The following is a 12,735-nucleotide window of genomic DNA, read 5'->3' on the forward strand; positions in this document are numbered from 1 at the left end:
GGCCCGCGGTTCGCCTTCCCGGCGCTGTGGGATCGCGCCTCGGCGAGGGGCGGGCGCCCGGTTCCCTTTGTCCGCGTCTCCCGAGGCCCTCGCAGCCCGGCCGGCTCGGAGATGGGCAGCGAGGCGCTGCGGCTGTTCCGGCAGCTGAACCTCCACCTGGAGCTGGAGGACCGCTTCCAGCCCCGCGAGAGGGGGCTCAGCCTCATCGAGTGCGCGGCCGAGGTGAGGGGCCGGGGGGCGGCGGTGTGCCGGGCCCGCGGGCTGGGTTTGGAGGCAGAGCATCTCGCTCCTCGACTGGCGGGGAGGGAGTATGAGCTGGGTTTGGTCGCATCTTTCCTAAGTCGGTGTGGGCACGGCCGTGAGAACTGTCATCTGGGAAGGAGTGTGTGCCCAGCAGTGTGGGTGTGCTGCGTGTTGCATCGGTGCCCATGGGCATGGCAGTGTCCGCGCGCCTCGGGGCTGTTCCGAGCCTCGGGTGCGTTAAGTGGGGTTTTATTGCTAACAGAATAAAGAAAACAGAAAGTAATAGGAAGCATTTCCAGGCAGGCTTTAAGAGAAACTTACCTTTGACCTAACTGGGAGGCTTGGTAGTCCTCGCTGTCACTGCTATTACGTTTTGACTTTTCTTGCTGTAGAATGAAAACACTCTGTGCCCGAGACAAAGGAATGCTAAGGTGGAAGATCTCTGGAGTCTGACCAACTTCTTCGGTTTTGCAACTGAAACGTTTGTTTTGGCTGTTAACATCCTGGACAGATTCCTGGCTCTTATGAAGGTATTTTGGGGGTTAGAGGACCTGCTGCAGTGTTTGTGGAAACACAGAGGTTCTGTCTGAACTTCCCTTATTAGCCAAAGGGGGGAAAGTTGTGAGTTAGGAGAGAACTGTGCTTGTTTAATTGTGTTATACCAAATGCTTCTGTGTAAGGTTTGAAGTCAGTAGTTGTTGCATGAAATGTGGTGATATATTAATTTCTTTGTTGTGGCTTCACCTCATCTTTAAAGATAAGTAGATGTAGAAGACCTAGAGAATAGGAGATAATGAAGAACAAAATAAGCAATTTGGGTTTAAAATCTTGTAGGTACTGTGCCAAAGCTTAAGCTTAGAGCTGGATCTAATGCCAAAAGATCATATTCTGGTTGTTCTTTTTGTTTGTGCTGCTTTGTGGCAGACAGTTCCAACAGAAATCAGTTGCCAATTACCAAGCTGGTGAAATTAATGCCTGGAGTTCTCTGGTCTGACAATCTTCCGGGTTGTGTGAAACATTATCCTCTTATACGGCAGAGAATAGCAGGGGTAGGAGTGAGCTGCAGGGGGCTAGGACTGCCTAGAACAAGCTCAGACCGGATTTGTGTAGGCTTTAGCAGAAGGTAGGTGAGCACTGCCGGTTGGAGAAGTGAGGTACTACAGTTCTCACTGTAGTTTCTTTGTAGTGTAATGAGGAAGAACAACTTCGGTAAGGGTGCTTGGCTGTTGTACCTACCTTCAGTTCTCCTGTAACAGATTGATACTGCTTTATTGGCTGTGCCAGCTGTGTTTTGTTGAAACTGAAGTGGTGAAACACTTGTAATGACCGCAGTTGACTCAAACACCCCATCAAGTGTAGATGAGGAACTAAATCTCTGTTGAAATGCAAATATTTCAAAATTGCTCACCTAGGCTGGGTGAGCTGTTTATTTCCCTGTTTGATAAGCATAGCACAGTAGGTGGGAGGTACTCAGTGTTTCCTCTTATTTTTAGGTGAAACCAAAGCATTTATCTTGCATTGGAGTTTGTTGTTTTCAACTGGCTGCCCGAGTGGTTGAAGAAGAATGCAATATTCCATCTGCTCATGAGATTATCCGAATCAGCCAATGTAAATGCACTGTGTCCGACCTGAAACGGATGGAAAAGATAATTTCAGAAAAGTTGCACTTTGAATTTAAAGCTACTACTGCCTTAACCTTCTTGCACTTGTACCATACTATTGTACTCTGTCATACCTCAGAAAGGTGAGTTGAATTGCATGTTGATGTTCAGTTTGCAAAGGCCTTTTTCCTCTTCAGCTGTGTCTTAAAATGATGTTGACTGAAGAGGAGGCTGCTCCTTGTCTGTGACTTCCTGTCATGTTAATGCTTGTTGATATGAATGCTCCTTCTCTTGTGTGTTTTATAGGAAAGAAGTATTGAATCTTGACAAATTGGAAGCACAGCTAAAAGCTTGCAACTGTCGTCTTGTCTTTTCTAAAGCAAAAGTAAGTAGAAGTAGCTTTTCTTTGGCTTCCATTTAGGCTTCAATTAAAGCATGCTGAGCAGCATTTTTTTTGTTGTTATAGCCTTCTGTCTTGGCCTTGTGCCTTCTCACTCTTGAAGTTCAATCTTTGAAATCTGTTGAGCTGTTTGAGATACTTCTGCGTGTTCAAAAGCACTCAAAGGTAAACGTTTTGAGGTTAATTTTGCAGTTGTTGGGACTGGTATGGCTAATATTTGGTGTTAAATTTAAGGCACCTCTGTCAGTGTGCAGCCTTCAACAGGTAGTGTTTGGCATCAGCTAAAGCAAGCAATGAAACAGGCTTCTGAGCAAGTCTGAAACTCTTCTAATACTGTTTCATTGGTAGAATGCCAAATACAAGTAACTGCTGCTTCATAGTGAATGAGGTCAAGTAGTCATTGGCAACTACCTGACATGTAAAAGGATTACAGTTTGAAAACTAGGTTAAATGTATTAGATTAGCAATTCTTCTCGTTTTACACATGTTCTAACAGGCAGCTGATTTAACATGTTCTAGAGAGGCTTCCATTCCATTTGTATGACCAGAATGTCTGCTGGGCTGGTTCTTTTTGCCCCAATAACAGAATTTGATGCTTCTAGCTGCATGTTGTAACCGGCCGTAGTCTAAAACAGTTGTAATCAAATTGAACTAACCCAGTGCCTTGGGGGATAGTAGTTCCTTAAAGTGTTTTATAAAGATGACATTATTACATGGCAGTAAAACATCTCTAGGTAGGACCCTCTTACATGGTCTTCTGTTAGTTTTGCTGTATGATGTCTCAAAATGTTTTTGGTCTCCGTTAAACAGCAGTTATGTTTCATTTGGGGATGATTTAAATGTTGACAACCACTGACAGCCCAACTGTTAATTCAGAGGCGTTCCTAGGAGGTGTATAGGAGTTCACCTTTAAAAGCAGCAAAGCTTTGAAATTTGGGTATCTCTTTCGTGAAATCATTTCCTTAAGGTGGAGTGGCTGTATTTTGATATAAATAGGTTGTTTCTTCACTTTTCAGATAAGTGATTGTGACCTGCTTTACTGGAGGGAACTGGTCTCAAAATGCCTGGCAGACTATTCTTCTCCTGAATGTTGCAAGCCTGATCATAAAAAGCTAGTTTGGATTGTTTCAAGGCGCACAGCCCAGAATCTACAGAACAGTTACTACAGTGTTCCTGAGTTGCCAACAATACCAGAGGGTGGCTGTTTCAATGAAAGCGAAAGGTTGGTTGTACTTTCCAGGCTTTTAAATTGTGGGGTGTTCCCATTATCTGGAAATGCTAATCTTTCCTACTATTTCTTTTAGTGAAGACTCCTGTGAAGATATGAGCAGTGGAGAAGAAAGCCTTAGCAGTTCTCCTCCTAGTGATCTGGAAGGCACCTTCTTCTTTGAACTCAAGCCTAAAACAAAGTGGCAAACTCTTAATTCTCAGTCTTTGCATTAAGTCTTGATTGTAGTGGGTTAAGATTTTTAATGCACCCTAATCTTTTGGCAATAATAAATGGGGTTGTGGTATTCTGTAAACTGTATTAAGGCAAGAGTTGCTGTGATACTGCAATGCTTTGAATGCCTGCCTTGTGGTTTATGTTCTAATTCAGGTCTCATTTCAGCAAAAAAAAGAAAGTTGATGTCTAGTTTTGTTGTCTTTGAGGATAAATGCAGTCCTGTACCTTATGTTCCTTGATGCATAGCAGCTAACATAAGCAGCAGAGTGTCATGGCAGCAGTGGAAGCTGATGGCTGCTTAAACAGGTGATCAAGATTGAGGGAAGTAGGGCTTTTTCTTCCCTGTCCAGTTTTTAGTCCAAGATATTGGTCACCTGTTTCCATTTGCCATGGAGCTGCCAGGATGCACAAGGAATTTGGGGCACAGGATCTGTGAGGAGAAGTTGAGGGAAGTGTGGGCTTCATGCAGCTCGGCCAAGAGGGTGTGTGGGTAGGATTGAGCAGCAGTCTTCTACTATGTAAGAGAGGGTTGCTGAGAAGATCATTGCAATTTTTGATTGAGATGCAGTCAAGCATGGGATGGACTAAGAAGAGCTGTGTAGTCTTTGTCTTGGGAGGTTTTCAGGGTCTGATGTGACAAAACCTTGAGCGGCAAGATCAAAAATCGGTATTGGTGCTCCTGTGGGCAGGAGATTAGTGCAGAGCCCTCCTGTGAGGGTCCCTCCACTCTTCAGTGTTTTGTGGTTAAATCACATTGGCTGAGTGGAATTATTGCATATACAGTACCATGCTGAAGTGCTGATTCACAGTGAAATGGGCTTTTTGAATACTGAAACTGCTTTAACACTTCATGTGCTGTGCTCCTTTTCAGCAGGTTCTTGTGTACTTCAAATGTTTCTTATTTAAGGCTTAGTTTTTCATAAACTTTAGGAATCCCTGTTTTGAACTGAGTGTGCGTGGTAGGAGTGGAGGATTCTAGTCAATACAAACTTTTACTGAAAATGGTAGTATGTGACAGGGCTTTTCATATTTTCTTTAATACAAATTAGCTTATGCTGAAACCCACCGTGTGTTTGTATTTAGTGTTAAAAAGTCAGCCCATACTATCAGCTTAGATTTATTGACACGGTTACTCTTGATATGTCTACGTTCCTTTTAATATTTAACCCTTGTAGTTTATTTCAGTATATTCATGTTATTGATTGAGTCATAATCAGACTTGTTTGCATGCTTACGTGAAGCAGTTAGTGCAGGAAAAGTTGATATTATGCAGTAATATCCAGTAAATGTGATGTTGATGAAGTAGTTAATGTAATGGGCTTTTTTGAACTTATGGAAGCACACAAACTGAAGTGTGATTGCATTTCTCTGTACTGAGAATATGGCTAGGTAGTAAGCGGATGAGTTAACTCAGAATAATGGTGTGAAGTGTGGTGGTGCCAAAGTAGAAATGAAGGAGCAATCTAAAGGCTGTTTTGTAGATGTAAGAATTGTTTTAGGGTATGAGCGGTGCCGTAAGTCTGTAACTGTTACATGATTTCAGTTTTATAAAAATACAAAAAGTTTACAAAAAAAATGTAAATAAAAATGTAAATTTAAAAAATGTACAGGAAAAAAAAATTTAAAACAAAAAATGAGCAGAAAATACTGTATTTTTTTACCTTGTATGTAACTTTTTGTAGGTATGTTGCATGTAGATATTAATTTATTGTGTACTCTGTATGATACAAATACTGTTCACTCAAACTTCTTACTTCTGCACCTGGGAGCTCCGTTCTGAAATAGAGTACCTTGACTGTGTGTGATAAACCTACTGGGTCTTGTTTCACTTCAGAACAAAAATAAATTGTTGTATTTGTTAAGTGCCATGACTTACAGTTGATTGTACTGGTAGTATATTTTGCTTCCTTTCTTCTTTGCTGTTTAACTTATGTGGCATCCAAGCTGCTCCAGAACTTTTGGATCCTCCAAAAGTTTTGATAAGTTCTTTGCAAAGAAAAAGGAGTCTTTTGTGTGCAGCTCCCTACTGGATGTGAACCTTTTCTCAGCTTTGCTGCTGTCTGTTTTGAAGGCCGCTGTGAGGTGTCTCTGCTTATCCACTCAGCTCTGCTGTGGTGCTGGGATAAGTTCTGCAAATGGTCCACTTCTGCACCTGGCAAAGGGGATCTCCCATTAGAGGTGGAGTTAGGGCTCATTACAGGATGAGCGTTCTGGGTTTTGCTGGATTTATGCTTGCAGCTATTCCAGTCTTCTGGATGAAGCTTGGTGTCTTGATGTCTGCATTTCTACAGTTAAAAGTACTTGTCTTTCACTTGGAGAGGAGGAAGAGAGAGAGAGAGAGAGAGGAAAAAAAAAAAAAACAGCTGAAACAATTTTGCTCTCATTCTGCCTGTCTTAGTAAGTAGTTCTGGTGTCCTCTGCAAAATAATGGATAAGAGGCCCTAAGTGGCTCTTGCTGGAAGAACTGAACGGGTGACCCAAGATCTAGATGGCTGAGATTTCTCAAAACATCACCGTAGGGTGTGCCTTGGAGCTTGATCCAGATCTTCCCTTTTCTTTGTCCTTTTCTTTCTTGTGCAAAGGTGTTCCTTGAGCTGGGGCAGCTTGTTTTCCAGCTCTAAATTTGTGGGGGGAGACACAGGACCCTGGAGTGTTCAGTTTTCGGATTCTGGGGTTGGGTCTGGAGGAGAATAGGATGCTTATTGGCAATGTGTGTGGGAAGCACGGGGCTTGTGCTATTGTTAACATAATCCACTGAGAGCAGCAATGGCAGTTCTCAGGTTCTTCATGGCCTTCATAGTTACTTAAAATATAGGAGCACACTGAGGCTTCTCACTTCCCACATATGCTAGAAGAGGAATGGACACCTGATGTCTGAAAGAGCTCTTTGAAATTTCCTTCTATGTTCTTTAGCTCACATGTATGACTAAAAGCCAATTACGTAATGGATCTTGGCAATGTTCATTCTATCACTTGAAGCTTCCTTGCTGTCAGCTGTGACAACTTTGAACATGAAAGCTGCTGCAGCCAAGATTTTCAGCTCCTACTTCAGAGATCCCACTCAGGTTGCTTCAGTACAGCAAGCGCCTTGCTTGGGCGCTGGCAGATTATTCACACAGCATGTAGGTGAACTGTTGTGAGTGTGGGAGGCCACAGGCCTTGGGTTAACAACAGCTAATGAGATTGGTTTGTTCAATACAGCTTGGGGTGTGCCGTACAACTGCTTTTGAATTGGTCCCCAGCATGAGAAGAGATTTGCTTGAGAATGTTGCTAGGCTTACTTCTGTGGCTTGATAATTTGGGCATCGCTTTGATTTTGCTGGGTCAGATAGAGGTGTATCCCTCAAAGGAGGCTTGCCTGGCTTTGTTCAAAGAATGGGTGGTTGCTCTATTTTTAACAGCAGAGCCATGTATACTTTTCAAATGCTGTTTTAGGCTTTCTTGCATTAGGTGAAGCTTTGAGCGCTTGCCATCTCAAGGGCTTAAATGCAGTCTCGTTTTCCTAACTGCATTATCACTGGGGCAGGTCTGGGTGTGAGCAGAAGGCTGAAGGGAAATATTTGTGTGAAAAGCATTGCTATGGGACTGCTTCTGGCTGTGCAGTTTCTGTATGAGCTCCAGGACATTCCTCTGTTCACAAAGCTTTGAGCCTTTGTGAAATAGTTACTGCCTAACCTACATCAAGTGTAGAGCTGGCAGTTCTCATCATTGTGGACCAGCCCTGGTTTGTGATGGGATCTCATGGTATTACACCGCTCACCTTTCAAACCTGCTCTCCTGTGGCTTTAAGTGGGCTACAAGGAATTAGCAGCGGAACGGCTTCTATTCTAGTGAATTGTCACACAATAATTAATAATGGGCTTTTGAACAGGAAACTCAAATTCTTTACCACACAATTGAACAGCAAGCTACCTGGAAGAGTAAAAATTTGCAGCATCAATCAGTATGTTCAGGTCCTGAACAGGGGCAGGACTGTTAGATGAATGGCTGTTAGATTTCTGTGACACATGTTAGCCTTTGAAGTTCGATGAAATGTGAAATATGCTAGGGGCAAGAGCAGAAGCCAGCCTCTGCAGTTCTCCATTCAGTGCACATTACACAGGGCCTTCAAGAAAGAAAACATTTCTGTTTCCATTTTCAAGCAATGTCTGACTTGCAGCTGACTTGCTGTATTCAGTTCCCCTGAAGTTTGACGTGCCTGAGACTGACAAGTCGCAAAGATTTGAAGAGTTTAAGATACTGAAAGGATTTTAACTTCCAGTACTGCAGGAGCCAGCAATTTGTGGCCCACAGAGCAAGCTCTGTTTTGCAATGCATGAGAGTAGGGGCATGTTTAGCAATTTCACCATCGCTGGGTGACAGCGGGAGCTGAGCAAAGCCTGTGCCAGTTGGTGTTGTTCAACTGCACTTAATGCTTTCTCCTAGATGGCAAAAGGCATGATTTGACTTTTAGTCTCAACTGTCGAGTTTCCAGCTTTTGCTCTGAACTCCTGATTTATAAAAGCTATTCTGGATAAGCATCAAAATACAACTACATGCCTAACGTGTACTGACAAAGCTGCTGTTACTAACTAGCTTAATAAAATGGCAGAATTGTTATTGCTCAAGTAGAACACCAAGTAGTGAAAACTAAGAATAGTTAGTGCTGCAGGTCAGAACATAAGATGCTGGCTGGGACTGATGGATGGAATGCTGATGGATTTATCAGTGTGTGATGATAATATTAGAATAGAAGTTGCTAGACAGTCTTAGCTACATTCTTCATCTACTCTGTATCATATGAGTAAATAATCAGTGTTTGTCTTACAGTACACATTGCAGCTGTGTTGTGTCACATAGCCTCATTTTATGGCTTATGCCTTTAGCAATCTGGTGTAGTGCATGTACTAAAGGAAGAAAGTTGCCATAACAACTGAATGAAATCAATTACAGTAATAAGCAATTAAAATCTCATCCTTAATGTTGCATAAACATAACATTTTGCTCATGAATTATTAGTGATCATGCCTCTAGACCTGTATGTTCTGTTCCCAATTTGCAATCTCAACAATTTTTGAATTAATGAAGCATTTCATTAAAATGCTTCAAAGGGCGCTGGTGGGTTGTCTTGTTTTTGGTTTATTTTTTGCTGTAGTGTGTACGTCTTCATTGGAGATGTAAACACTATTAAAATATTCAAATGAAGGAAGCAGTCACGATGGGATTTCCGGAGCGCTTGGTGCTGGCTTCAGTCCCACCTAGTGAAATGAATGGTGAGAAACCTTATCCTGGACTTAGAAAGGCAAACTCAGTTCCTCGCTCTGTCTCACGCTTTCTCCTTGACCTTCTGTACATTACTGAATCTCTCACTTCCTTTGTTCCTCTGCAGAACAAAGATAGGAATAGCTCCCTACTGTATATCTGTTGTTAAGGATAAATAAGCTGAAAACAGAACTGCAAAACTGTTGTGGAAAAGCAGTATGTGTAAGGATCCAAGAGAAAGCAGAGCTTATAAACGTAGTGCAAATGGAATTAGGCCACCAGCTTCTTCCTAGTGGGGTGCTTAGGTGTAATCCTGTCTTTGCCTTGCCTAGCAGGACTGGTGTGAAGTTCATTGGTAACAACCTCATCATCCTTTAGTGTTTTGTTAGGACAGATACCCCACGGTAGCAGGAAAGGTCCTGTGCTGTAGTTTCAAGGGTACTGTTTCTTCAACAGCCTTGCGTGTACGCCTAGAGCTTCACCCAGCGTGCATTACACATGCACCAAGCTAATGAGGGGCTGTTCAAGTTAAGCAACAGCTGACATGCAACATCTCTGTTTACTTTACAAGGGCCTGTATGCTTGTCCTCTGAGAATTTCATGTGGCTGGGGGTACAAATTTTCAAAGGTTAACCCAAGTCTCCAAAGAGCTTTGGAAAACATTGCTGTGGTCTGCATCTGTCTTCTCATATTCAGTGTTTGAGCCAGGGATCTGTGGACTGTTCTTCACCCAGAGCCCGAATATTAACCGTTAAGGGGCAAAAGGACTTGAGGTGAACTCTGTTCTTGGCATCCTGTCATTCCGAGATTACAAAAGCAATGGCCAGTAGCCTCACTTTGTTTGTGGTGCAGATGATAAGAAGCCAGGTGCCGATGACTTGCCAACCCCTTGCCCAAGATATTTGCACGTTGTCAGATCAGCAGGAAACTTGGTTTGTGAAAAAGAGCGAAGTAGCACACTCCTCTCCTAGGAATGCCATTTTCCCAATTTAGCTGTGCTTTCATGTGAGAATCACTGTCTAGTGCATCCAGAGGTCATCTGCCTTCTGTCCTTTGCTTTTCTGAGCTTGGATTGTTTTAAGAGATATAACGCTGCTGTCTTTTGCCTGTCTGACCAGCTGGGGAAAACCACACACTCTCTGTGCTGTCATTGCAAAATAAGACAGATACTTACCTGAGTTATGCCATCAAACATGACTCAGTAGCAGGAATTTGTAGTTGCTCTGTCAGGATGTGTACCTCTGTTGCCTCCACAACCTACCATTACCACTGGATAGCTGATATAGTATTCCTTAGAGCCCAAATTAGGGACTCACTCCTGCACTTCCACATTAGTTCAGCATTATTTGTCTCAAGAGCTGGTAAGGCAAATCCCACCCAGCAGGGAATTTAGCTTATTGGTGCCCCACCTGCAAAATGAGAATACTCCCCCATTATCTTTTTTTGTTGTCACTGTTGGCATGTTGCTGTAGTGTATCCAATTACCATTTGCACTTATCAATAGTAAAGATCTCACCTGGTACCTTCAAATACTGCTAACACACAAAAGCTCACTATAATTAATGTTTATTTTGCTGACTATAATACTCTGAGGTTTCTTATCCTCTCATCTACTAGCTGGTTTAATAAACAATTTCTGTGGTAGTGCTTAGCACTCTTCTCAGGTTTCTGGCATGAATACAGATCAATTCCTTCTGGGGAAATAACAGTGACTTTAATTTCCACTGGTGTCTGATCTTTGAGACAGTGCCTCTGTTCCTCTGCTTTCTCCTAGCAGTACCACTTAACTCCTGAATGCTGACGGTTAAGCATAATCCTTCATCTTTTCTTTTCTGGATTGATTTAACACCAAAAGTTTTAGCCAACAGCTCCTGGAAGTGTGTCCTTGTGCGCCCTCCACTGCTGGCCTTCTCCTTTCATCCACCGAAGACATCAGGAGCTGGGGCCAGTGCTTTTTTCTTGTCCCCAGCTTCCTTTGTTCTGCAGGGGTAGTTCAACATTCCCAGGACGTAAAGACCTCAGAGAGATTAAACCTGACACTTGGCTGCCTGAACAGGGTTTGAACCTGCTGCTACAGTTGTCTTCTGCCCTCAGATAGCAGCAAATAGCTTTTTGGGATTTAGCTCTGGATAGTTCGTAATACATTTTTAACTTGCCAGGCCAGAGTTACAAGGCGTTACACAGGTTCTTAGATGTGTAGTTAAAGAAAAAGCAGGCAATTGACCTGTGAGGTGGTGAGAAAATGGTGCTGTAGAGGAGGCCTGTTCCTGATTTGATCAGCTAGGCTGTGGCAGCTGCTCATGCAGAAGAAGGTAAGCACAAATGTTTTGGGAATTGGGTGCCATTAAGAGGGAAGTGGGGCCAGCCATTTCCATCCAGAGCATTGCTGTTTAATGTCTGTTTTAGAGTACAGTTCCTTGGGATATCACCTCTCTCTTTCTAATGAACTTGCTTCCTTCTCATCAGCCTCTCCAAACAAAGATGGTGTCTTCCTAAGACAGAAACTTGCAGATGACTCATCTACATCCCATTAGCTCCTTTAGGGGACATTTATGTCCTTTTGGCATAGGTAGCAAAGGAGGCTGCTGGATGCATGTCGTTTGATTGCTCGACCCAGCTATTAAAAGCAATCTCCACTTAGTTGCTGGGTCTAAAGGTACAGCAGGCTGTGGCTGCAGCTCAGGGCGCCATGTTGGGAGCACCAGGTGAGGCAAGGCCACTGGTGTGAGTGTATCAAGGACGTGAGTGTGAGGCCTTTCTGTGCACACTTCAGCAGTCTGGATGAAGATCTTAGTATGTCGTATTTCAAAGTGCCCTTGGGGTGAGAAGGAAGCCAGCAAACACATGCTGCAGCCCTGGAGAGGCCTGAGCTTTGCAGGCATACCCTGAGGGGAACTGAGGATGTCCTTTGTGCCATTTCTTGCCGCCAGCTGAGTAGCAGGTTGCTGTCCAGGTAGGAACAGCAGCTCCTGATTACATGGCATTGAGTTATCTTGTAAAACCTGTAAAATCTCTCAATTATTTTCCTTTTCTTTTTTTCTTCTTGATGTTGGAAGGAGAGTGCTGAACTCTTATTTTGTGTACAACTTCCAGCCCTCAAAGATAAGTCCACACTAATTCTGGTCATAAATCATTTTCTCTTTTACTGAGGTTCTAGCTTTTATGCTGTTGCTTCCTTCAGATCTTTCCAGTCAATTCTTCAGACTCTGTGGAGTGTGGCACATTTAGGTCTGTGTTGGCTGTGGCTTGATGTTGCTGCTATGTGTTGAGACTACATCTTCTGACATTATTTCTTCAGCTGTTAACAGGATTTTATTTTTTCTTTAGCAGGCAACAATGCTCTGTATCTGGTACTTGTATGTAATGGCCTGTGTGTCTTACATTATACGAAAGGCAAATAGAATGCTTTGTGAAATGTATTGCCTCTTGGAGGCATTCGGTTGTCAGCACAGGAGATCAAAGCCCTTTTTCAAGTAGCTAACAGCAGTACACATTTTTCTGTACTTCTTGCCTGTGCTTCAAACATGACCTCAAGAGGCTATTTGTTGAGAAGCGTGTTTATACCATGGAAATTTACCCAGCCGAGTGAAGCCACTTGCCTGTCTGGTTGGAAAACCCCTTGCATTGCACACAAAACTTCGTAGTTTGCAAGGCAAGGAGTTCTGTATGAGAGCAGCTGCACATCCCTGGGCTCTCAGTATTGCATGTGTCAGGCTCAGCCTGGTAGCACCATAGTGCCTACAAAATGGTGCAAGGATGCAACTAATCTTTGTGTTACTGTACCATTCAAGGATAACCAAGATTCA

General features: G+C 43.1%; 1 protein-coding gene across 1 annotated transcript; it reads left to right on the forward strand.

The window, feature by feature from the left end:
* The first annotated feature begins 76 nt into the window (after nucleotides 1-76).
* On the forward strand, nucleotides 77-5,550 carry CCNG2 (cyclin G2). Its single transcript, XM_042812190.1, has 7 exons — nucleotides 77-222; nucleotides 636-773; nucleotides 1,737-1,987; nucleotides 2,151-2,229; nucleotides 2,311-2,409; nucleotides 3,261-3,466; nucleotides 3,549-5,550. Exons 1-7 carry the CDS (start codon nucleotides 112-114, stop codon nucleotides 3,685-3,687), a joined length of 1,023 nt encoding a protein of 340 aa, XP_042668124.1. The 5' UTR covers nucleotides 77-111; the 3' UTR covers nucleotides 3,688-5,550.
* The last annotated feature ends 7,185 nt before the right edge of the window (nucleotides 5,551-12,735 follow it).

The sequence above is a fragment of the Centrocercus urophasianus genome, unplaced genomic scaffold (assembly GCF_019232065.1).
Source record: "Centrocercus urophasianus isolate 14NV4802_14NV808 unplaced genomic scaffold, USGS_Curo_1.0 seq_13, whole genome shotgun sequence".
In the NCBI taxonomy this organism is placed as follows: domain Eukaryota; kingdom Metazoa; phylum Chordata; class Aves; order Galliformes; family Phasianidae; genus Centrocercus; species Centrocercus urophasianus.

What these genes read in the sequence shown, in the direction of transcription:
- CCNG2 (XM_042812190.1), top strand. Translation starts at nt 112, where the DNA reads ATGGGCAGCGAGGCGCTGCGGCTGTTCCGGCAGCTGAACCTCCACCTG. An exon ending in TCATCGAGTGCGCGGCCGAG is followed by an intron (nt 223 to 635) that starts GTGAGGGGCCGG and finishes TTCTTGCTGTAG; the next exon opens with AATGAAAACACTCTGTGCCC. An exon ending in CTCTGTCATACCTCAGAAAG is followed by an intron (nt 1,988 to 2,150) that starts GTGAGTTGAATT and finishes TGTGTTTTATAG; the next exon opens with GAAAGAAGTATTGAATCTTG.